Source organism: Cyanistes caeruleus, chromosome 16 (assembly GCF_971803275.1).
Source record: "Cyanistes caeruleus chromosome 16, bCyaCae1.hap1.1, whole genome shotgun sequence".
NCBI classification, from domain to species: domain Eukaryota; kingdom Metazoa; phylum Chordata; class Aves; order Passeriformes; family Paridae; genus Cyanistes; species Cyanistes caeruleus.
Window position 1 is genome coordinate 7,555,725 of NC_141716.1, and position 24,866 is coordinate 7,580,590.

Here is a 24,866-nt window from a genome sequence, read left to right on the forward strand (position 1 = left end):
GGGCGCGCCCGTTGCCAGGGAAGCGCGTCACGGGCGGGCGGAGCGGCCGCGCCGCTTCCGGGCCCGCGGGAGGAGCGGCCGAGCGGCTCCATGGTGACGGCGCAGGTGAGTCCGGCCCGGCCCCGCACCGCGCCCGCACCCCGCCCCGAGCATCCCCAACACCCCCCTCCCCCGGGCTGGCACACCGCGGGCCGCTGGCAGCCCCCGCTGCCCCCCGGCCGCCCCCCGGTGCCAGGCGCGGGCACGGCCGGGACAGCGAGCGCGGGAGGCGGCGGGACCCGCCCGCGGCCGGGCTGCGGGGGCGATGGCGCGGCCGGGTGGCCCCGTTCGGGTCGGTGTCCCCCGCTGCCGGCGCTTTTCCCCCACGGTCCTTCCCCCTCTCCGCTGTCCCTGCAGTGCCCGGTGTCGCGGCCGCGAGGGCGGTGGGTGATGCTCGGGTGAATCCGCGAACGAGCCCGCGGTCTCGGCTGCCCGGGGGAGGGAACACCCCTGGGGGGCCGTGCTGAAGCGACGGCGGTGACAGACGTGGCCACAGGTGACAACGAGTGAAATCGCGGCTGACCGTGGCACAGGTGGCACCGGCGGCCCGGCTCCAGCGGCAGCAGCGGGATTCGTGCCCGGCCTGCGGAGCCTCTGGCAGGGAGGCGAGAGGAAAACAGCAGCACAAAGGGTGGCTTGGCTTGGGACGGAGGGAGAGACACAACTCAACCGTGACATTATGAAACCACAAATATTTGAAAGATTTGAATGGCGAGAAGCAATGGAATGTTTTGAGTGGTACCTCGGGATGTGCAGAGATGCAAGGGAAGGTTTTGGGCAGTTCCAAGAAAATCTTTCAGAGATGTTTAAGACAAGGGAGCAGAGCAGCCTCAGGACATCACCTGTCAGGGCAGGTGGCTGGGGTGAGCACAATGCCTGGGGCACAGCTATGCAGGACAGCACCTCCCAATCCTGGAAGTTTCTGAGGAAAAGTGGTTGCCCCAGCCTGTATTCAGGTTGTGGCATTGCTCATTTTTTCAGGCATAACCTTGTGTTGACTAAAATAAATAAAAATGTTTCAATTTCTGCCCATCTTCCCCTCTTGGTCACCAGGGGCACATTTGCAAGTGCATCCATCTCAACCTCGACTTGCAGGGACCTGGCCCAGGTCACTTTAAGCTGAACTAATTTCATTTAAAAATTCCCATCTTTGATGGAGAAGTGGATGGCACTGCAGCATTCCCAGCTTTCTGGCCATTCATGTCCAGCCACTCTGGCAGCTCAAATATTGCCCTGGAGTTTCTGGGGAATACAAACACTGCTAGCTAATTGCTTTCATTTTCCAGTTACACACTTGGATAAATCTGAGAAGAACCATAATTTGTTATGCTTCCAGTAAACTTCACTGCAGTAGCTAAAATAATTGGAGATGATTCGTGATGTGTTGTTATGAATATAGCCCGAATCAAGGGTAAAATCAGTTGTTTGTGACTATAAAAAGAGACTTGCAAGTGAAGTGGGGAAAGGTGTCGAAAGCTGATGGTGAGGAGGTACACCCAAAAGAGCAGCAAATGTGCAACATGATTTTTGTTCAAAGTGTACCTCTGGCAAGACCAATCATTTAATATTTGTCATAGTTGCTTACAAAAGCAGCACTTCTCATCAGAATAGTATTTTAGATATTCAATATATAAAATAAATCCATGTTCTCCATGTCAGAACTCGTGCCTAATTCGAGTATTTGCCAGTGTGAACATGCAGATACGTGACACAGTGGTTGTCATGTGACCTTGTCAGAAAATTCTCTTGTGAACTTGAATTACTGGAATGTCTCTCAGAGCTGTGGAAGGGGAAGCGTGTGTTAATGTATACAATTCCTCAGGATGAAAAGAGGGAGAGTTGTTCTTTGTGATTCTGCCAAGATTTGTCCTCGTTTCACTTATTCTTTCTGTGTTTGTGCTCCAGAATTCGTGGTTGCTGTTGCTGGTCAGACAGGAAGGTCACCTTTATCTAGAGCTGTCAGTTAGGAGGGAAATGGTTTTATTCAGTAGCTACCCAAAATTCCTGTAACAGTTTGAACTCACTGTGCAGGGTGTAGAGTGAATTCTGAATGGGTGTCTACTTCAGTGCTTTTATGGAAAGAATGAGAGAGCAAAGAGTTTTCCCCCACAGACCCAAGGAAATTCCCAAGGCCATATTGAGTTTCTGTACAATTCTTAACCATATTTATCTCTTAATTCTGTTTTACTTCTTGCCAGTCTGACTGTCTGTATATTGGTATTGTGCTTCCTTTCCCATCCACTAGCTCTGGCCCTGAAGTTCTCTGCCACCATGTTGGAGAAGCTCTCCTGAGATATGCAATTATCAAGTAAAAAACAATTAGACAAAAATCCCTGTTTCCTGCTGATCCAGCTGGAAAGGGAACAGTGAGCCCATCCCAAGGAGGCCACACTGAACCTGTGCCAGCCCTACCTGGGGTTCCCTGTGTGTATTAGTTTTACACTTAGTTCTAGTTGGCAGAAGGACCTCAGGGCTCTTCTTGGAAGATATTTTAGAAATAAAAGAGGTTATTAGAAATTGCATGGTGTTCCTCAAATTGTGCCATTGAGATCTGCTGTGTGAGGCTTTAGCAGGGGCTGCTTTAGCAGTTTAGGGACGCAGGCTTTTTGCTCCATTTTAATGGCAGCTCATCTTGCTGATGACTGGAGGAGGCACCAGTGTGTCCTCCCTCTCTACCCAGAGCCATGAACAAATTGGATCTGTGATCTGGGTTTATGCAACATGGCTTTAGGCTGATGGTGAATCCTGTAAACCTGGTGCAGTTGGAACACCAGAGCAGGAGTGATGTCAGTAGGTCAGTGTAGCTGAGCAGGGCTGGCTTTTGTGGGGAATCCTGATAAAAGTATATTGCCAAAAGAAAATATAAAAGCAGACTTGTGCTCCAGAGAGAGCAAGGCTGTACTAGATTCTCAAAATGGGAGATTTAAAGCAAAAGGCCTGACTGCAAAGAAAATGAATGGCAAAGTATTCTTTTTTTATGAATAGTTTAAAAAGGCTTATTATTATTTTTAAGGGTCAAAAAAAGGATCTTTACCAACTGTAAGGATGTGATCTGATGATGAGTTTTTATAGCAGAGCTTGTAAAAATTATACCATTTGATGCACAGCCTTTGGTAAAATAATTCTGTCTCAGGTCAGGCCTTTAGAGGGTTTTCATGTTGTACGTTATTTTAGTTCTTCAAAATCCCTTGCAACTTAATGAATGAAAAATGCTGCTCAAATTGATGAGGCAAGTCTTTGGCTTTGTGAAAAGCTGTCCCCTGCAGAAAACTGCCTTCAGACATTCCTGCTTTGTTTTGGTTTCAGGTTTGTAGCACGGGATCATGCACCAACAGGATCACAGCAGCCGCAGCCCCGCCGTCATGTCTAAGTCAAAGAGCTCCGAGTCCGTGCGGGTGGTCGTGCGCTGCCGGCCCATGAACAGCAAAGAGAAAACCGCTTCCTACGAGAAAGTCGTCAATGTGGATGTCAAGTTAGGGCAGGTCTCAGTGAAGAATCCACGGGGATCATCTCATGAACTGCCTAAAACGTTCACCTTTGATGCTGTGTATGACTGGAATTCCAAGCAGGTCGAACTCTACGATGAGACCTTCAGACCTCTCGTGGACTCTGTTCTTCAAGGGTTTAATGGGACAATCTTTGCCTATGGGCAGACTGGGACAGGAAAAACATATACGATGGAAGGGGTGCGTGGTGATCCTGAAAAGAGAGGGGTCATCCCCAATTCATTTGACCACATCTTCACCCACATCTCTAGATCTCAAAATCAGCAATACTTAGTTAGAGCGTCATATTTGGAAATATACCAAGAAGAAATCAGAGACTTGTTATCAAAGGATCAGTCCAAGCGGCTGGAGTTGAAAGAGAGACCAGACACAGGGGTTTTTGTTAAGGATTTGACCACCATTGTTACAAAAAGTGTCAAAGAGATAGAGCACATCATGAATTTGGGAAACCAGAACCGCTCCGTTGGTGCCACCAACATGAACGAGCACAGCTCTCGATCTCACGCCATTTTCCAGATCACAATTGAGTGCAGCGAGTTGGGACTGGATGGAGAGAACCACATCCGTGTTGGGAAGCTCAACCTGGTCGACCTGGCAGGCAGCGAGCGGCAAGCAAAGACTGGAGCACAGGGAGAAAGGCTGAAGGAAGCCACTAAAATCAATCTCTCCCTCTCAGCTTTGGGCAACGTTATCTCTGCCCTGGTAGATGGCAAAAGCACGCACATTCCGTACCGGGACTCCAAGCTGACCAGGCTACTGCAGGACTCGTTAGGTGGCAATGCCAAAACTGTGATGGTGGCCAATATAGGCCCTGCCTCTTACAATGTAGAGGAGACACTGACCACACTGAGATACGCCAACCGTGCCAAAAACATCAAGAACAAGCCACAAGTGAATGAGGATCCTAAGGAAGCTCTGCTGCGGGAATTCCAGGAAGAGATTGCTCGACTCAAGGCACAGTTGGAAAAACGGTCTATTGGCAAAAGAAAGAGGAGGGAAAGGAGGAGGGAGGGTGGGGAAGAGGAGGAGGACACTGAAGAGGGTGAGGATGAAGGAGATGACAAAGATGACTATTGGAGGGAGCAACAAGAAAAGCTGGAGATTGAGAAGAAAGCTATAGTGGAGGATCACAGCTTGGTAGCAGAAGAAAAGATGAGGCTGCTGAAAGAGAAGGAGAAGAAAATGGAGGACCTGAAGCGAGAGAAAGAAGCAACAGAGATGCTGAGTGCTAAAATCAAGGTAGAATTCTTCCTTGTCATACTCTTTGAAAGCAATTTCCTTAGGCTGTGGGGAAAAGAAAGGGTTTCCCAGTTTGGAAAGATATGTCACAGGAAGTTTCCAGGATAGTGATTTTTGTTTAGGTGAGAAGATTTTAAAATAAACTACTTCTAGCCAGAAGTTGAAATTTCCACCATTAATTACGTATTTCATTATTCATGAGTTGCTTCATTGTTCTTATGTGCTGATCTTAAGCAATTGGCACAATAAAAGACAATGCATCTTTTCACAAGCTGTGGCACTAAAAATGTTCCCTTCTGTCACAGTTCATTAACAGGTTATTTACAGGGGGGCACACATTTTGGTTCTCCAGCTTTGCCACACATTGCAGTGGTGTATTCTAAACAAGTTGCTGTAGCATTAATCCCACAGTTTTATAGGAATTTTAAGAAACAGTGATTCCTGTAGCAGCTGCCTTGAAAGAGAAGGTTAAATAAGGGAGCTGCCCTGAAGAAGTTGTGTCCGTAGAAGAGAACGTTACCCTCTGTGGTCACTGAGAGAAACTTCTGAACCTGTTTTTTCATTTCAGACAATGGAAAGCAAGCTGCTGGTGGGAGGAAAAAATATTGTGGATCACACAAATGAACAGCAGAAAATCCTGGAACAGAAACGACAGGAAATTGCAGAACAGGTACAAGGAAGGAGAGCTGTTATTTTGTATAATATTGTATCAGGGAAGTTACTAGAAAGTTTTCCCAGGGTTAACCCTAAAACTGGTTTAATGGCAATCATTTGTTGAAAAGAAGGGGGAAGGGCTTGTGTCATATTTGTAGTTATTTGAAATACGTAAAGAAGGTTAATAATAGTTTTCTTCTACCTCTTCATGGTAAAGATTTACCTCCTATCTTGATTGGAGCTGTTTTTTAGTGAAGCAATATTTGTAAGACCTCTGACAGTACCAGTTCAGCCTTTAGCTCAAGGAAGGGGTCTTTACCCTGCTAAAAGTTTATTTTCTGTTATGCAAATTCTGTTGGTGATTCTTAAATACAATAACCAGTACAAACTGATAATAAGGAAAGAGAAAAATAATCTAAAAATAACATCTGATTCCTTTAGATGCAGCTTGAGCCTTGTTCACATTATCTGATCTTAATAGCAAAATTAGGACAAATAAGAATTAACAAGAGTTTTTGGTATTTCTATGGCAAGAGATAGGAAGAATTGGAAGGCAGGGAAGGAAACGCATCCTGAGCATTGGTATCATGTGTGTCAGCTGGAGGTGACAGGGTAATTGTGGTCTTTGATGCCATATTGTCACATTCTTCAGAAACGTCGGGAGCGAGAAATCCAGCAACAGATGGAAAGTCGGGATGAGGAAACGCTAGAGCTGAAGGAGACCTATAGTTCTCTTCAGCAAGAGGTGGACATAAAGACCAAAAAACTCAAAAAGGTAAAAAGAAAATGATTCCCTGCCTACCAGGCTGGGAAAAAAAAATCAACTTGCATGTGAAAGTGAGAGGAGCTTTGGCAAGTGACGGGTTTTGGCTCTTGTTGTGTGCTCCAGTTATTTTCCAAGCTGCAAGCTGTGAAGGCAGAGATCCATGATCTCCAAGAAGAGCATATCAAAGGGCGCCAGGAAATGGAACAGACCCAGAATGAACTCACCAGGGAACTAAAGCTAAAGTAAGTCCCATCACACCATTGCCTGCTATTAACTGTAACAGAGGGTTCCTCGGGGCAGGGAGTGGAGGGACTGCCTTGCACATAATTGTGGAATAAGATTTAACCATGAGAAAACTAAACCATTCCTCCTTTTCCAGGGTTTTATTACATCAATGGGAGAAGAGCAGTGAGGAAAGTCATTGCTAATTAAGTTTCTTGTATATTTCTCATTTTGGTGGTTGCATGTAGGCACCTGATTATTGAAAACTTTATTCCCTTGGAAGAAAAGAATAAGATCATGAACAGATCATTCTTTGATGAAGAGGAAGACAACTGGAAACTACATCCCATAACCCGTCTGGAGTGAGTGTACTTGTGCTCTTGGGATGGGATTACAGGTCACAGGAAACCCTCTAGCTCTCAAGAACAAAAGAGGGATTGAACTGGGGATTTAAACTGGCCCTCTAGAGTTCACAGCTTCTTGATGCATAATAAAATAAAATAAAATGAAACAATTTATTCCTCTTAATAGGTGCTATAAAATAGGAATGTACAGTTAGGAGAATTCTTGAGAGGTTATGACTTTTCTGATAGGCAAACCCAATAAATATATGTAAAATACATGTAATAGTGCATTCACCCTTAAAATAGCAGTGCATTCCTATCATATTTCTTTTCTGCTCCTACAAATGCAGCCTGGGTGGTTTCTGCTGTGTTGAAACAGATTTCTGCATGGAATTTACAGATGTTGTAGCTCATAAACTCCAAGAGGAGCCTTTGGTTTTAGGGTATAACAGCCTGAGACTCTGTTTTTTTCTAGTAACCAGCAGATGATGAAAAGACCAGTATCTGCTGTGGGGTACAAAAGGCCCCTGAGCCAACATGCCAAGACATCCATGCTGAATCATACAGAGGCTCGGTACAGGGTAAGCCCAGATGTGGTTGAACCTTTGTCTCTTCACCCTCCTGATCAGGGGAATGTGAATTCCAGAGGGGATTGTGTGTTCTTCTTTGAGATGTAAATTTGTAGTGTCCTGCATGCATTTATGAAGTACTTCAGATTAAATTTCTGTAGGGCAGAATAACAGTTTGTGTGAAAACATGGAGACTTTGATTCTGCTTTTCCTGTCTCAGGCAGAGAACATCGTGTTACTGGAACTGGACGGGCCCAGCCGGACGACAAGGAACTATGAAGGTCCAGCCATCGCTCCCAAGGTTCAGGCAGCTCTGGAAGCAGCTCTGCAGGAAGAAGATGAGATTCAAGTGGATGCCTCAACCTTTGAGAGCACTTCAAATAAAAAATCAAAACCCAGGTGAGTTGAACTTTCCCTGAGCAGAGTGGCCTACAGGAGAGGTGCAAGTACAGTTGCTGCTGGTCAGCACTTCTCATCAGTGAGTGAAGCTGAGCTTCATAGTAAATAACAATAAAACACATAGTAATGGTAAAGCAGAGAGAGAAAGGAACATAGAATCATTAAAGTTGGAAAAGACCTTTAAGATTTGAGTCCAACCTCCAACTGAATCCCACCGTGCTACTAAACCTTATCTTGAAGTGCCATGTCTACTCATTTTTTGAACGCCACAGGGGATGGAGATACTGCTCCTGCCCTGAGCAGCCTGTGCCAGGGCTCAACCACTCTTGCAGTGAAGGTATTTTTCCTAATATCCAGCCTCAACCTCGCCTTGTAGAACTTGAGGCTGTTTCACCTTGGTCTGTCACTTGCTACTTGGGAGAAGAGGCCAGCCCCTGCTTTGCCACAACCTTCTTTCAGTGTGTAGGACATAGGATAGAAGAAGAAGAAGTTGAAACTGTTTATTAGAGAATAATTCTGGTAAAAAAAAAAAAAAATCAGCTTTTTGCAGATTAATTTTGGAAAGTAAGAGGTGACATTGTTAGAGCTTCTCTTGTTTATATTTTAATCTTTGCTCCTTTAGACCGAAAACTGGAAGGAAATCAGTGGGATCCGCATCAGGATCGGGCACCCCCAGTTCTCAGCTCTACCCACAGTCACGAGGGCTGGTTCCAAAATAAAACCAGCCACGCCTCTCCAGGGAGGGAACAGCCTTTACCTTCTGGGAGCAGAGACAAGGACATACCTGCAGAGAGAGCTCCTGGCCAGCCTCCAGCCCCTTTCCCTGGAGATGGCCTTGTTGCTGTTTAACTGACTCGGGCCAGTCCAGGGGCACTGAGCCGTGGCAAGATCTGTGCTTGCAATTCAGCATTTGGCCTCTGTGGGAAATGGATTTTAGTTAGGATATCAAAAATGCATGAGGTACGTTACAGTGTGTTAGGAGCAGTGGGAAGCATGGGGATCACCTCACAGCATCACCGTCCTCCTCCTGCACCAGCCCTCTGCTGCACGGGGCTTTTTGGCTGTTGGGCACTAAGAAGACAGAGCTGAAAGTCATCTCAATAGAACCACCACCCTGCGGCTCCACACTGAAAACCAAAAGAGGCTAAAAAGCAGAGGATCTGTTCAAACTCAGCAAGGTGCATGGTTCTTCCTCTTCCTGCTGGAGAGACTGGTTTCATCACCCAGGGTTCAGGCACTGGTCTGAACAGGCAGGATGGCAGTGGCCAGCGTGTCCTCACCACCGCACAGCTGTGGCTCCCCATAGGGCTGTAGGACAGAAAAGGGTTCTGAAAACAACTCTGTGGTCTCTAGAAAGGATGCAGTAGAATCTGAAGTCCTTTCTTTGTTTACAGGCATAAGTGAGAGCTCCTCTAAGTTGACCTACAGACCTCACCCCTACCAACAGGAACCACCTTGTCAAAGAAGACCTCTGCATCCCACTGTCAGCTCCACAGCTTTCCTCCTCTCTCTTGCCTCCATCTTTACCCCTGGCATTTAAAACCGGTGTCCATATGACATCTTTAATGGAATTATGGCCATTTTCTCATGCCTCCCACTCTTGATGGAAAATGTAGCACTAGTTCAGAGCTCTCCCTGCCAGGCTCAGACTCTCAGCTGGGCAGAGTACAGGAACTTGGAGCTGCCTTTGAGAGCACTCCTGGGAGTTTGGTCCCTTCCCTTGGTGTCTAAGGAGGTTCAGCATTCAGTGCCTCTTGTGCCTCAGCTGTTCCATGTTAAGCAGCTTTCTCTCTGCACCTCCCAGCCCAGTCAGAGCCTGCTGGGAGTGAACCCAACCTAACCCAGGCTGGTGATGGAAGCTGGTGTTAATTCCAGGGGTTTTACTTTGAAAACAAGGGAGGAAGAACTGCTTTTGACAGTCTCATTACAAAGCTGTCATATGACTAAAGCAGGCTCGTGTAGCAGGGTAGAGGGAGGTGGAACTCCACGCTAAGGACAGAGAAAGGTGTCCCTGTCTAGTGTCCCACAGCTCATCTGTAAGTTTTAGTTCACTGTATATTGAGACTTGGGATGTTACTTTTTCGGGTTGCTCTTGGCTGTCATCCTGTGAACGTTTTTACCTGTTTCCCTCACTGGTGACTCCCTCCAGACTGACACGTGTGAGTGTGTGAGGACTTGCCTGGTTGTAGACATGCTCTGATGTGTGGACTCTGCCTTGTGTTCGTTAAGTGTCCACGGAGTGACTTCATCCAGGCTGGAGAGCTCCTTTCTACTGACCCCCCTGAGCAGGAGGAACTGAGTGCTCAGCACAGCTCACCTGTGCATCCTGCAGGCACGGTGCCCAGGTGAGCCAGGTGGGCCCCTTAAACACCAACTTGGCTGCTGCATTCCATGGACTGCTTTCCCAGGCCACAAGGTTAATATATGTATACACATATATGCACACATATATATATATATATAATAGTTTTGGTGAAGGAAGGAGGGATTTGCTTATAATTGAGAGAGCAGGCACATGACCAATTTCTTTCAACCTGAAAGTGGAAACCCAGCATAATCTTCATTTTTACAAAGCACTGTTTATTTCCAGAGAGCCTTTTAACTGGCTTTGTTGCATAGTATAACACCATCTTCTCTTCCCTCTTCTCCTCCTTTCTCTCCAGCACATAATCTTCTGTACTAGGAGATTTTAAAAGATGATTGTATGGTTTAAGTGCTCAGAGAATTTAAATTAACTGGGGTGGGGGGGAGGTTTAAAACCCTGAAATAGCAGCACAATATATAACCACATGTATGTACATACCTATGTACACATGTTTTATGTGAATAATGCATACACAGACACATCTGTGTCTGCACATGTGCACACTTTTCCTCAGTTGCTACTATTCCATAGGGAATTCTATTCTATATTAAACTCATATGCTGGAAACTGCCCTTGTGGCAAGGCTGGTACCATGGAACTCTGCAGTGGAAAACTGTTTTCATGCTGATGAGCCAGTGTCAGAAAGGCTCTGATTTTAACTCTGTAGAAATTCATTAGCAAGGTGAAAGAAACTCAGTAGAGTGGAAAAGAATAAATCTGCATATTTAGTCATTGTATGTAAATTGGGGCTTTGGGTGGAGATTTGGTCAGTGTATTCATGGGCAATCTCGGCCTGTTGCAGAAGCTTTTGGATTCTCATTCCAAAGGACCTAACCCTCACCAGATGCTCAGTGGCACTGATATTAAGATACATTGTCTTAAGCTGTACAAAACATACTGAGCTCTGGGTTGAAGCTTTTAAGAAACATTCCTGCCGAGTTTGCCCTTTTTTGGTGTTATCTGAACCATCTGGGCTTCCTGCTGGTTAACCAAAGGCAGGAAATCCAGCTGGACTCCTGGAAGAGGCCCTGGGACAGCCTTGCCCCGTCACCTTTTCTTCATAGGAATGTTTAGCATTCAACATAATTGTCTTTGCTCTGATCTGTATAATGGGATCTTTTTTTTTTAAAAAAAAAAAAAAAGTGGCAAGCAGCAGGAGTCGGCCTGTGGGAGCAAGTGCCACGAGACACTGAAGCATAGGAATTAAAGCACTTTCTTAAATCCTTAACTTAGGTCTAGCGCCTTTTTAAAAATATTTGCATGCTGCTTGAATCTTCTAAAACACATACCTCTGCCAGAGCACCTGGGGCTGCGCCGGTGCCTTATACAGATCAGAGCAGGCAATGTTCAGTCAGTTTGAGGTGTGTAAGTCTGTCCTCGCTGAACACAGTGCTGGAGTTTCAGTGAGGCACTTGTGTACCTGGACCTGTCCTCTCTCCTGTCTGTGCTGGGCAACGTGCACCAGGCTTTAAACGGTTCAGTGGAATTCCTGGGGGTCTGTTCCTGCTGTGTTCAAACACAGACTGGAAAAGAGAACCTGCAAAAGCCATAATTAGCTAGAGAGATGGAACTGAAATGAGAACACTGGTGCTGCCTGCTGCACTGTGCAGTGAGGGGTTGACTCTCTGGGGTCCAGGTGCTTACTGCCTTCTCCAGCCCCATTTCTTTTTGAAGAGGTGACCCAGGATCCTTCTATGGGCACAGCTGTCGATGACAACTCTCAGCTCCTTTGAGATACGCCCACCTCCGCCTTCTCATAGGTGATCTGTAGAAAAAGAACCTGTCCATAGTTCTGTCCATAGTTTTACAGCTTATATTTATTTGTATCATCTCTTTTGTCTAGGAATGTAAAGTGATCCTAAAATACAATGTGTAATAAAGTCAATAAGATTTATTGCATCTATCAAAATGTGTGTTTTTCATTGTTAAACTGGGACAGGGCTCAGTGACTTCATGTTTTACAAAACCTTGTGTTATTTTTCTTTCATAAAAAAAAAGTCTCTGCACAAACTAAGTGGAAAAATGTAAATATGAGTAGAACTGCAGTGAATATTGTAATGTATATATGTGTATACATATGTATATATGAGTAGAAGGTGGTGATGCCTGCATGTGGCACCTTGGGAACCAGAACTGCTGGTGAAACCCTGCTGGAATCCCAGTCCGTGGTGGGTCTCCAGCCTCCCTAATTCTTTGCTTTCAGTGGCAAAGGGTGGTGGTTTAAAGGGGTGCTGATTTAAACCAGTCTTTTATCGGCACCATGGGGAGAAGGAGCCTCAGGCCATAACCACGATGTCCAGAGAAGGGAAATTAAGGCGGGGAAGAGCCTGTAGCACATGTCCTTTGAGGAGCGGCTGAAGGAGCGGGGAGTGTTTACCCTGGAGAAGAGGAGGCTCCAGGGTGACCTTACCGCTCTCTACACCTCTGTGAAAGGTGGTGTAGCCAGATGGGGGTCGGGCTCTTCTGCCAACCAGCGACAAGAGGACACAGCAGTAAAGTGTGCCAGGGGAGGTTTAGTCTGGACATCAGGAAGAATTTCTTAACAGAAAGGGTCATTAGGTATTGGAATGGGCTGCCCAGGGAGGTGATGGAGCCATCATCCCTGGAGGTGTTTAAGGAATGACTGGACGTGGCGCTCGGTGCCCTGGTCTGGTGGGCATTGTGGTGTTGGGTCATAGCTTGGAGTAGTTAATCTCAGCGGTCTTTTCTAGCCTAACTGATAACCGGGATGCTGGAACACCAATAGCCTCAGCTCCAGCTCGGTCCCGCAGCCGCCCCCGGCCCGGGCGGTGCCGCTTCCCATCCGCGGCCATGCGGCGGCAGCGGCCTCTCCCGCCATGCGGCGCAGCGGCCGCCGGGACGTGTAGTCCGCGGGCCAGAGCGGCGCTGCGCCGAGGCCACGCTAGGACTACAACTCCCGGCGGTCCTTGCGGTTTGTTTTCCTTCAAACCAGCCCCAGGCCCGCCCCTCCGGTCCCTCCCCTCCGGTCCCTCCGTGTCCCGCCGCGGCCACCGTCGCCGGGCCCCGCCGCCCCGCCCCGCTCCCGGCCCTTTGACCCCGTTGTTATGCCGGGCCCGAGCCGCCGCCGCCGCCGCCGCCTCCCGTAGCGCCCGGAGTCGCCCCCACCTCGCGCCCCGTCCGCCGCGCCCGCCGCGCCCATCCCGCCCCGGTCGCCGCCGCCCGCCTGCCGCCCGCGCGCCCAACGGTCCGCGCCCGCCGCGCCCGCCCGCGCGGGAGGAGGAGGAGGAGGAGGAGGATGAAGGAGATGAAGCAGAGGAGGAAGAAGGAGCGCACGTGGGCCGAGGCCGCCCGCCTGGTGAGGCCGGGGGGGCGTCCAGGGAGGGGGTGCGGGGCCTCCGCCGTGCCCCAGGGCCTCCCCGCCACGTCCGGCCCCTCCCCGAGTAACGGGGCCGGCGGCGCCGCCATCGCTTTTGAGGGGGTAAAAGCGGGGGCCGGGTCCGCCTGGAGGGCGCGGGCGGTGTTGCCGGTTCCCCGCCCTGTCCCGCGGCTTCCCGCGGTTCCCTCACCGGCCGTGTGGCCGGGGTTTCTTGCACGGTTGTTTTTCTTCCTCAGCCCGGTGGGAAGGAGATGCGCCCCGGGGCGGTGCGAGCGCGGCCCCCGGCCCTCAGTGGCGAGCTGCCCGCCCGCCGGGGGTCCCAGCGGCCTCCGCCGCCTCCCGCCGGGCGGGGCTGCGGCGGCTCCCGGGATGGGACGCGGGAGGTGCCGTCCCGCAGCGGTTCAGTGCGTGCCTGCAGGGCTGCGGGAGCCCTCCCGCTCCTTCTCTTCCTTTGAGATGGTTTTAAAGTTCCGTGGAAGGAGCCGGAGCCTCCGGAGAGGGCACGGCCTCTGTCAAAAGTTTCTGATTTAATTACCGAGGGCGCGGGTTCCTTCTGTGCACCGGCAGCGCCCGAGGGCCGGTGGCGTGTGCCGGGCTGCCGGAGCAGCAGCTGGACTCAACATCCCCGAATCAGCCCCTATTTTGTCGCTTTTGGCTTTAGGAGACATGTTCATGGAGATGTCTCAGTCCTTTTGTCTTAAAGAGTCTCCTTGTTGAAGGATTCAACTTCCAAGCCCAGCTCTGCTCTGGTGATGTCGGTGGGAATGCCGCTGTCATTGGACCCTTGTGGCAGGAGGAAGGTGACTTCCCTCTGCAAAACCTTTGAGCTGGATTTATCCTGAACCTCGGTTATGAAGTAGGAAATCTAAAGAAAAATAACATCAGTGTCTTTCAGTGAGCTAGTCAGAGGTTTGACTTAAGGGCTGCATGCCGAGGTGTTGGGGCTGCTGTCTGGCATTTGGGTGGAAGGAGCTGGCTTTCTCCTGATGACCCAGCAGCACAGGTGCAGCAGTGCCAGGGATGGAGTAAGGATGGATGATCCAGCTACCTGGATGTGAATGGGTCCTGTGGTTCCTCCCCATAGCCCTGTCAGTGGTGTACAACTCGTGAGGATACATGTGTTTTGTGTAGCCCCTGGACTTCTGCAGAAATGGATTTACAGAGCTTGAGGGTGGTTTGTTTCCTTGTTTTTTCTATTGCGTGTGTTTGTTTTGGTTTTGCCAGCCCAGGTTATGCATTAAAGCATGTAAACATTTAGAAGGAACAGTGTGGGTGAGTCCAATGAGGCTCATGTCTTGTACTGAGGATGTTCAGGATAACTCTTGGTGCTTCTGAGTAGGATTTTTTTTGGCTATTAGAGTGTTTTCTTACTGCTTGCCAGGAGAAAACCTAATCAGACAAGCATCTGACTTCCATCAACTTGCATCATCTTTTGTGTGTAAATGATAATATTTTAGACCCACGTGGCTTTGCTTGAAAAACTGGAGAAGGGCGTAAGGCAGCTACTGTGAAACTTCACTGCAGGAGCCTGGTGGTCTCGTTCTCCATCTTGCATTTCTCCTTGGTATCCAGGTTCTTTGAACCAGGTGTGTCACTGCAGATGGCAGGGATGCTTTCCTGTTAGGTGACCCTGGGGGCAGAGGCTGTGCTATGTGACCTTGCGCAAAGTCAGCTCATTCAAACATCCTGTGCTCTGACAGGTGAAAAAAAAAAAATCAGTATTTCTAGGCTGCCCAAAGCAGCACATGGGACTGTGACTCTAAAGCAGTCACCTAATACACCTCATCACCCTTGTGTGATAGGAAAGGCATTTCTTCACACAGTTCCTCTCACCTGTCTTTTGGCCAGGACCTCGAGCACAGTGGGTGCATGAGATGTCTAAGCCTCAACAACATCTTAGAGCCATTGATGAACCAGAAATAGAACGATCTCATACTAGATTATCCACTTAAAGAGACCTACAGTTGCGTAGCTGCACTTCCAGCTTGCAGGACTGATTGTAAATCCACTAAAAATAGATCTTTATTTCACACTAGTCTTACACATGCTCCCTGTCAAAATGCTTTTCATTTCCCTCTCTGACGTGTGCTGGTGTATTTTGTATTCTGCTCGACGTTTCTGAGAATCACAAGCAAAAGTGTTCTTCAGTGTTGCTTCTCCTACAGAGCCAAAACTCTGCACGTTCTATAAAATAAACCTTTAAAGGTTCATCTGGATGCCCAAAGCCATGGCAGGATCCCACAAGTGCTGTCAGAGCTAGATGACCAGTAAAATGAGGAAGTGATGTAAACTTCCATAATTAGGGGCACAGGAACACTTAGCTATTAGTGCTATAAAACGTAGAGGGGGGAAAATTCTGTTTTGAGGGTAAGGAATAAACAATGTTGAAATTGTAGCTCTGGGTGGAAGGCTGATGTGGTGCTGGAGTGTCAGGTTAGGAGCGGGATAGAAGGGGCAGTGCTGGAGATTGGGATTTGCTGTCTACAGCTTGCAGGATCCTCTCTCCTCCAGTTCTTCCATTAAGTGCTCTGTACACTTAATACAGCTCTTGATTGGAAATTGTTCCCCTGAGCATAGATTCTTTTATCCATATGTAAATGCTCCTTTGTGCTCAGTTTTAGGCCACATACTTCTCTTGCTGTGTCTGTCACTGGAGAGAGGTTTGAATAATTCCCTGATTTTTTGGAACAGACGTGTTGTATTTTGCAGATCTCATTGGGCTTGGGAGCAATGAGTTTCCCCGTGTCAGCTGTCTGCAGCCTTTGAGTGATGGGGTGACAGCTCAGGAGGGAGGCATAGAGACCTCGTAACCTATGGAGGGAGGAAAAATTGTGATGGAGCTGTATGGAATTTAATTAGTTTACTCTCTCTGAATATGGCTCATCACTTGCTTTGATTTTTCTTTACACTCTTTGTGTTTTCATTGGGCTTTAACTCAGTTTAGTTCTCTAATTCTCTTCCCCATGAGATTCTTACCTTATTCTCAGAAGCTTGTGACCTTCAAGCATCTGTGAAATACTTGTTGGTCGGATATGATTTGAGAAATTCCATTTGTAGAATCAAGGTTTAGAAGGGAAGGACCTTAAAGATCACCTTGTTCCACTCCCCTGCCATGGCCAGGGACAGCTTCCACTAGTCCAGGCTGCTCTAAGCCCCATCCAACCTGGCCTTATCCCAACATACAGTTGAAGTGCAAAACTGCAGTTGGGTTTTTCGTAACTTGTGGAGGGTGGAGATGGTCTGAGGTGCAAACGTTGGCCTGCACAGCTTTGGGGTGGTTTTGCTCATGTCCCATTGGTGTGGCTGCTGCAGTGACTCAATTCTAGAGGTTGCTGATGGAAATGGGGCATCTGGGTCCTTCCTTTGGCTTCCCACACAAGTCAGACTGAGAGACAGCACGGTGCTGCTGACTCCTAAAACATGGGGACAGATGACACCAGGGCTGTGCATCGTGGGGCCGTGATGCTGGGGGAATTTAGACCATGGTTATGATCAGAAAGTTCTTGAGTGAGTCCCTGTTGCTGCTTTCCATGCCTGTTCCAGGCCACAGCTTGTGCCTGTCTGACCCTCTCTTTGCCTGTGGCCCCAGGTCTGTGGAGCTGGGAGCCTTTGCATTCCAAGAGCAGCACTGTCTGCTGCCGGCGAAGGCACAGGAGCCAGCGCGTGGTCGGCAGCTGTGGGGTAATCTGCTCCCAGAGAAACTGCGTGGTTTACATCTACTGCAGCTTATTTTTGCTCATTGTTTCCTGTTTATGTGGATAATCTTCTTATCCACAGAAATGTCCGGTCCTCTCTTTGAATCCTTGAGTTCTTCCTTCTAGACATTTTGGAGCAGTCAGTTCCACAGGCTTAAAAAAAAATAAAGTAATAACCTCTTTACTGCTTTGTATATAAGTGACAATTCTATTCTTGATATAATATATTAAAGTATGAGTTGTTATTTATTGTGTTGGCTTTTAATATCTGATTTTCTTCATTTTATGTCAAAGGCAAGCACTCTTAAATCTTTTTAGTGTCTCTCTCCAGATTTTTTTTTCCCCAGATCCTTTACTGATTTTTTTTTGTCCTTTTCTGAATTCTGTCCTTCTCTGACACAAATTCTGACTCTTAACTTGTGGTTCCCTCCCTGGGTTGGAGTGAAGATGAAATGAATGCAGTAATCCGAGGAAGGTAGAGTATTGGATTGTATAGCTGCACAGTAATACTTTTAGTGACAAAAAATATTGGTTGCTTTGTGGAAAGGTAGGAGGAGGTTTTACATCGTTATAGGTCACTGACCACTGTTCAGTTTGGAAGGTTTATGTGGCAGCAGCTCCATCTAATGTGTAGTGAAGTCTGGTAAAGCTTCCACTGGAGTCAAGGCCAAATTCTGCTGCTTTTTCTCCTCCATGTTTGTATTTCAGTTAATTAGGAAAGAGGTGAAAGCAAAACCTTTTGTGGCTTTGATCCATATTCACCGGGATCTTGAGGTAGCCTGAAATTTTACTGTGTGTCTTTGCAGGTGAATCAAGTTTGAAGAAGCACATTATCGGGTCTGAACTACAGCTGATGGAGTAGTTCTAGGAATGCAAAAGCTAATTCCATAATGACACTTGGTCTTTCTGTCTTTTCAGGTGCTGGAAAATTACTCAGATGCTCCTATGACCCCAAAACAGATTCTGCAGGTCATAGAGGCTGAAGGTCTGAAGGAAATGAGGTTAGTATTGATGATTTTATCTAAACCAGTGTGGAGCATGGGGGAGGCAGTGTATGAAGGCTGGTGTTGCTTCATACAGTTCTGCCTCATCTCCCCAGCCCACTTTTCTTCCCTTTTTCTCTTTTCAGCCTGGTAATTTCAGATGACAGTACAGACATTTATATACAGATTGTGAGGGGTTTTTTCACTGATAATAACTGGAAGATGTTCTTGGATTTTTTTGATAATATACAGAGTCCCTTCATCTATCTATTGTGAAATAAATGCCTCTTGCAGATCAGGCCCCTGCATTGTGTTGTACTTACCACTCACTTGCATGGTTCTCACATAAGTAGCTCCCAGCAGTTTCTGCTATTGTGACTTGAGTTTGAGAACAGTAAGTTGTATCTCCTCTCATGCTTCATTTCTAGAGCAGACATTATGTTTCAGAAGAGACAGTCATCTCTATGTCACTGACTTATCAGTCAGTGTCTGTCACTGTCTCGAGCACCAGGAGAGCGCAGCTCACATCACACTCTTGTGGCTCTTGACACTGTAGGGTGGAGATGCCCATCTCAGAGTGGGTTTCATGTGGAGAAGAACTTGATACAAAGCTTTGGAAAAGATACAAACGGGTGACTGCTTTCCTTGGTTAAGTTCCTGTGAGCTTCCATCTGTTTCCATGACAGTAGTAGAAATACAGAGTGTCTTGCAGCTCAAAGAAAGTGGGTAACTGTGATAGTCCAAATGCCTCAGTTACTGCTGCCTGGCACAAAAAACAAAAAAAAGGAAAGTTTGACTACCAGAGACATGAGAAGCTGCTGTCCAGGGATGGACTTCTGGGAAACGCAGATGCAAGGATTGTTTCTAGTCTTGCTTCTCCCTCCCTATGTTTCTGTGGACTGTTTTTCTCTGTGGTGTTTGCTTTTCCTGAACCTGTACTTCACCCAACTACAGCAGGTAAACTGATTTCTTATGGGACCTAAATGTTAGCTTGTTTCTGTTCCTTGTTTGTGTGAAATCAGGAAACAGCTGGGTTTTTTCGAATAGTGAAAATCAGTGACATGTACAGAGGTGCTGGGTGTGGGACCCACTATTGTTTGGAGAGGCATGAGGCTAGTGTGTGCTGCTGCATTGAATTTGGAACTGTTGAAACACCCACCTTCCATGGCCTTACAAGAAGGCTGAGGAGGGACTTTTCACAGGGGCATGTAGTGATTGGACAAGGGGCAATGGTCTTAAGGTGAAGTAGGATAGATTTAGATTGGATGCTAGAAAGAAATTCCCTGTGAGGGTGATGAGATCATGGCACAGGTTGCCCAGAGAAGCTGTGGCTGCTCCATCCTTGGAGGTTTCCAAGGCCAGGCTGGACAGGGCTTGGAGCAACCTTGTCTGGTGAAAGATGTCCCTGCCCATGGCAGGGGATTTGGAACAAGATGGTCTTTAAGGTCCCTTGGAACCCAAACTTTTATGATTCTGTCATGCTTGCTGATATCTTCTCTGGTTTGGATATGGGCAGTGGTTTCAGTAGAATTCAGACAGATTTCAGTGAGGACCTTCATAAGAGAGGCTTTGCTTTAATTAATCTTCTACAACTCTCTCACAGAAGTCCTGTTACCTAAGCAGGCAGTTGAAGATCTCTGTGCACAGGCTGTTCCCTGCCAAAGATAATAGCAGGGCTCTTCACACACATAAATGATACTGTGCTTTCCCAGTTTTTACAAGTGCCCCGTCACAGTGTGTAAGTAAAGACCAGACTTTGGAACATGTGTCATGTTAAATCCCACAAAGCTAACTCATTCCTTTAAAGCTCGGTGGTTTCCCTTGGGATATCTGCTTTTCCTTCCCTGGTCATTAATTCTCTGCTTTAAGAAAAGATTGTTTTCTTCAGAGCATGATTGTTTGCAGAATAAAGGCAGTGAGCCTGCCTGGCTGAACATGCAGTGAGCTTTGCTGGTGCTTGTATAGAAGCTCTTCCTGAAACTCCATTTCCTGAAGGAAATAGCTCAGTGCCTTGAGATGTTTTTCCTTCTGAATCTATTCTGAGGTGAGGCTCCCTGGTTTGGGGGTCATGCTGCTCTGCTGGGAGGGCCATGTTCCACACGGGACACTGACATTCCCATGAGCCAGCACCATGTTGAATTTAGCTCCTGGCAGAGTTTTAACTGCTTGGGTTTTTTTCTTGTTTTGGGGAAAATTACTTTGCTGTTTTAAGAGAGCTGTGTGGCTGGTGAGTGTGCTTAGAGTGTCTGGTAAACACAGAGGGGAAAACACTGTATTAATAGGACAGAAGGCTGGAAATTTTGTTCACGTTATCTAAAAGTGATACAGTGTAACTTTGCCTGTTGCTGTGGCATGTGGAGAAGTGTCCAAAACCCAAACACATACAAGGTGGAAACAAAAATTGCTCTATGCTTTCATTTTGAGAATGATTTTCTTTGAAATTTTATCTCAGTTCAGTTTTCAGTTTCACTTTTGCTAGGAATGCAGTCGATAGTGCTGTAATGTGTCTGCCAGACAATTTGCTGCCTGTACATGTGGGGCTTACTGGAAAACACCATATTACGTGGCAGTTCCATCAGTGTGAGTGTAGGATGGGGCTTTAACCAGGGAGTTATGTAGGAATTAACAAATGAGAGCATCAGAGCCTATGTGTTGAACTCTGCTCAAGTAGTTTGGTCTGTGACACATTGGAGAGACATTCCAGTAACACACGTGTCTACAGTGTGTTACATCTTTCTACTGCTGAATAAATCTGGGGGTTTTATAAAATCAATCCAACACTGAAGAATTCCAGGAGAGAAGAGGAGGAAACAGGTAATAAAAATTAGAAATGTGTAAAATCAGACAAGGATAGCTTTAAAACTGGTCTTACATTTCCTGTTTGCTGTGATGTGCAAGGCTTGATGTACAGGTCAGAATGAAACCAGTGACTGTTCTGACTGAAGTGCCTGTCCCATAAAGTTATTGGCATCACCTCTGTTCCCCTCATCAGCTAAAGGATGCCCATTTAACCAGATCTTTCAGGCTGTTTTCTTGATAATCTATTTCTTAAGCTGTCTCCTTTCTCTGTCTCTGTTGCAGTGGCACATCTCCCCTGGCCTGCCTCAATGCCATGCTCCACTCCAATTCCCGGGGAGGGGATGGGCTCTTTTACAAACTGCCTGGACGCATCAGCCTTTTCACACTCAAGGTAAATGCTGAGCTCTGCTCCCAGCTGAGGGCCCAGGGGTGAGTTCTGCTCCTTGTGCAGGGCTGAGTGTTGCCCTGTCACTGAGCATCACAAGCAGTGAGATCATCATGTGAGAGAGGGTCTGGAATTCATTATTTCCTTGGAGCTTGTACCTTTCAGTTATAGTCAGCTGTCTATGATAAATTCCTTTAAAAAACCCCAGCTATTATTTCTTGACTTGCACAGGCAAGATGAATCCTCTTACTGCAATACCTGGTGTCCAGCTCAAGTGGCTGCTCATCAGAACAGACCTGTGCACTCCCTTGCTACCAGCCATAAGGGAAAATGATCAACCAAAGAATTGGTGCAACAGCTTGTAGCAACAAGTAAAATCTTGATAGGAGAACATATATCCATTCTTCTGGCTGCTTGTTCTGTGTTCTACTACATTTTGTGTTCTTTAGCATCAGTATTTTCCTCAGATCTTTAAATCTTTCTGGAATACTTTCTTTAGTTTATTGTTCCAGCAATATTAAATACTGATAATATTTCTGGTCTTGAGCTTTTCTTTTGCATTGTTTTTTTTTACTATTGGATTCCCTGATAAATATCAACTTGATAGATCTCAGCTATTTAATTTCCATCTTTTTTTGCTGAGAGAAAATCTTGTTGAATCAACACATTTTGCTGAAAATAGATGGCATTGAAATGGCTTTTATTGTACAAGTAGGAAATATGTTTCCTAAGCTTGCTGTCTTAGTGTTTGCCCACTCTGATTCTACTTGTTCTTTCATAGTAAGATGCTTCTCTTTAATACCAACTCATTGCTTACAGAAAATTGTGACATATTATGAACCTTTCTAATAAATTAATTATTGTTAACCTGGTATTTTGGATATGTATTACTTGTCTAGGAGGGGGCCATGAAATGCTCTTAGTTTAGGTGACTTCTGCTGTGAGCCCAAATACATTTTAAAAAACCTTTCTGCATCAAGGATTAAAATAGGGAAAAAAAATGGAAGGTTCAAATATATCCAGTTGACTGTCTGCTCCCATTGGTGTAGATTTGGGAGGGAGGGCTGTAGCCACCCCAGTTCTGTTTCCCCTCTAGAAAGATGCCTTGCAGTGGTCCCGGAACCTGTCAGTGCCAGAAGGGGAGGAGCTGGAGGACACAGCAGATGCAGAAAGCTGTGGGTCCAATGAAGCCAGCACTGTTAGTGGTGACAATGATGGTAAGTGTCTGGTGACATTAACCTTAAACTCCAGGACCTACTTCTATGTCTGACTGAGGGCTCATCTCTTTCAGTGTCTCTTGATGAAACTTCTTCTAACGCCTCGTGTTCCACTGAATCTCAGAGCAAGGGACCTGCTACCAGGGAGAGCTACAGAACTGCTTCCCAGGTAGAAAAAAGTGGGACTAATGGGAAGGATGAAGCCTCTCAAGGGGAGTTTTCATTCCTGTTGGGGTGGTATGACAGGGGCTATTTGTGCACAGCTACCTCAGAGAGAGTTACAAGTCTGTCTCCTTGGGCAAGAAGTGGCAGGATGGGGAGGGATCATGTATGGGAAGACAATTTTGAATTCTCTGCTAGTCCTAAATGTAGTGTTGCTTGAAGATTCAGCTAGGAGGAGCCAGGCCGCTCTTTAACTGAGGAACATGCTGCTTAGAAGATTACTATACCCTTCTATAATGCCTTCATTCCTTTGCTTTGTTTTTGGTTTCTCTCTGGTCTGCAGACAACCAAACAGAAGAAAAAGACGGGTGTGATGCTGCCGCGGGTGGTGTTAACCCCACTGAAAGTAAATGGGGCACACATGGAGTCTGCCTCAGGTGAGCATGGCTTTGGGGGCTCCTTATGACCTCACACATCTCTCTCAGTCAGTCCCCAGTCATCTGTGTTTGCCTGAGGATTTCTGTAACACCTGCTGAGAATGAGTGAGACTGCAGAGTTTTGTGTATGTTTAACTCTCTCAATATAGCTGGTACCTGGGCAATGCCCTGTAATAGCAGATTTGTTAGTAACAGAGAATTTCTGTTTGTTAAACCACTCTCCCAGTTGGGCTCTGACTGTTCTTTGCATGTTTTTATGATGATGTTTTGCTTTTAGGCTTCACAGGAAGGCACGCTGATGGGGAGAGCAGCAGCACATCCAGCAGCAGCAGCAGCTCTGTGGCCCTGTGCAAAACCAGCCTGCGCAGTAGGACAGAGATAAACAGAGATCCTCCGCAGCTGCTGAGGGGCATCCGAAAGCCCGCGGCTGGTACGTGCTCCTGGTTAAAGGCAGAAGAGTGATTGATGATGGTGAAGCCCACGTGTATCTGAGAAAAGGGCACCAGGAGGCATTTGATGACCTGAGGTCACAAGCCAGGCTTTCCACCTTGAGTGTTATGACACAGTTGTTTAAAAGCTTGCCTGGTCTGAAGAGCAGCGTTGAGAATTGTACCTGAATATGGCAGAACTGTGACTTCATGTCAGAATTCCAGATGTGTGTTTGTTAATTACTGTGCTGGAGAGTCATTCTTCACACTTGAATGACAATCTTGAATGATAAACACCGCAGTCTTTACCATCCCTCTCGCTCCTTTTGCTGTTGTAGTTTGATACAAATTTCAGCCCATAGTGATGTAATACTTTTGTACAACAATGTTAATTTTATTTGCCTGTCCTTAAACTCCAGGGCAAATGAAACGGAACAGGGGTGAGGATATTGACTTTGAAACCCCAGGCTCCATCCTTGTCAACACAAATCTGCGAGCGCTGATCAACTCCAGGACCTTTAACGCACTTCCATCACACTTCCAGCAGCAGCTGCTTTACCTCCTGCCTGAAGTCGATAGACAGGTATGAGCACTCAGGTATTTTCCCTTCCCTAATTACCTCTTCAGTGTGGAACAGCTGGAGCAGATGTGTTCTGTTTGTCCTGGGTCTGTCCTGCTAGGTGGGGGCTGATGGGCTGATGCGCCTCAGTGGCAGCGCTCTGAACAACGAGTTCTTCACCCACGCTGCACAGAGCTGGAGGGAGCGGCTCGCTGATGGTGAGTGGCTTTGCTTTCCTGACTGCCTGGGGAATAGCTGCTCTTTTTGTAGGCTTTTTAGTTTTCTTTTGCAGTTAATGAGTGGGAAGTTAGTCCAGCTTTGCAAGTCTAGCTATGTTGCCCCCAAGTTTTCTTCTTTTTTTGTTTAAAATCAAACATATTATTTCTTTTGGTGCCATGGGATCTTCAGCATTAAGTGGTGAAACTGTAAAGTAGTGCTAAACTTTTTTTTCCTTAAATGATGGCCTGTTAAAACATGATTTTTTTCTGGAGCTACAGACAGCATGTGGATGCAGAGTGGGATGGGGAGCAGGGTGTTAACAGCAGGTCTGTCTTTCATGTATTTAGCTGCTGTACTGTTCAAACACTAGAGGTTGAATTTAGAGATTGAGTTTTGTTTGGAACTGAATTCCAATCTCTTGCATCCATGTAGGTGAATTCACCCATGAGATGCAAGTTCGAATCCGGCAGGAGATGGAAAAAGAAAAGAGAGTGGAGCAATGGAAAGAGAAATTCTTCGAGGACTACTATGGGCAAAAGTGA

At 46.8% G+C, this 24,866-nt stretch overlaps 2 protein-coding genes across 5 annotated transcripts in view; both read left to right on the forward strand.

The window, feature by feature from the left end:
* KIF3B (kinesin family member 3B) lies at nucleotides 1–12,012 on the forward strand. 2 transcript variants are annotated; one of them, XM_086853101.1, is made up of 9 exons: nucleotides 1–105; nucleotides 3,346–4,784; nucleotides 5,353–5,454; nucleotides 6,091–6,213; nucleotides 6,328–6,446; nucleotides 6,675–6,788; nucleotides 7,246–7,351; nucleotides 7,560–7,738; nucleotides 8,361–12,012. In XM_086853101.1, exons 2-9 carry the CDS (start codon nucleotides 3,363–3,365, stop codon nucleotides 8,455–8,457), a joined length of 2,262 nt encoding a protein of 753 aa, XP_086709227.1. In that variant the 5' UTR covers nucleotides 1–105; nucleotides 3,346–3,362; the 3' UTR covers nucleotides 8,458–12,012. The 2 variants fall into 2 exon arrangements, with proteins under 2 accessions (XP_086709227.1, XP_023795532.1); XM_023939764.2 differs by lacking the exon at nucleotides 1–105 and adding an exon at nucleotides 513–535.
* Nucleotides 9,968–24,866, forward strand: part of ASXL1 (ASXL transcriptional regulator 1) — a 21,390-nt gene continuing 6,491 nt past the window's right edge. Inside the window, exons 1-10 of one of the 3 annotated variants that reach the window (XM_086853099.1) lie at nucleotides 9,968–10,083; nucleotides 18,054–18,136; nucleotides 21,200–21,308; nucleotides 22,399–22,519; nucleotides 22,594–22,688; nucleotides 23,025–23,118; nucleotides 23,396–23,548; nucleotides 23,966–24,129; nucleotides 24,227–24,323; nucleotides 24,757–24,862. In XM_086853099.1, the coding sequence (XP_086709225.1) occupies nucleotides 18,081–18,136; nucleotides 21,200–21,308; nucleotides 22,399–22,519; nucleotides 22,594–22,688; nucleotides 23,025–23,118; nucleotides 23,396–23,548; nucleotides 23,966–24,129; nucleotides 24,227–24,323; nucleotides 24,757–24,862 (995 nt within the window). In that variant the 5' untranslated portion in view covers nucleotides 9,968–10,083; nucleotides 18,054–18,080. Of the gene's footprint in view, nucleotides 10,084–13,174; nucleotides 13,420–18,053; nucleotides 18,137–21,199; nucleotides 21,309–22,398; nucleotides 22,520–22,593; nucleotides 22,689–23,024; nucleotides 23,119–23,395; nucleotides 23,549–23,965; nucleotides 24,130–24,226; nucleotides 24,324–24,756; nucleotides 24,863–24,866 lie in introns of those variants that run through there. The other 2 variants (XM_086853098.1, XM_086853100.1) reach the window with 2 other exon arrangements.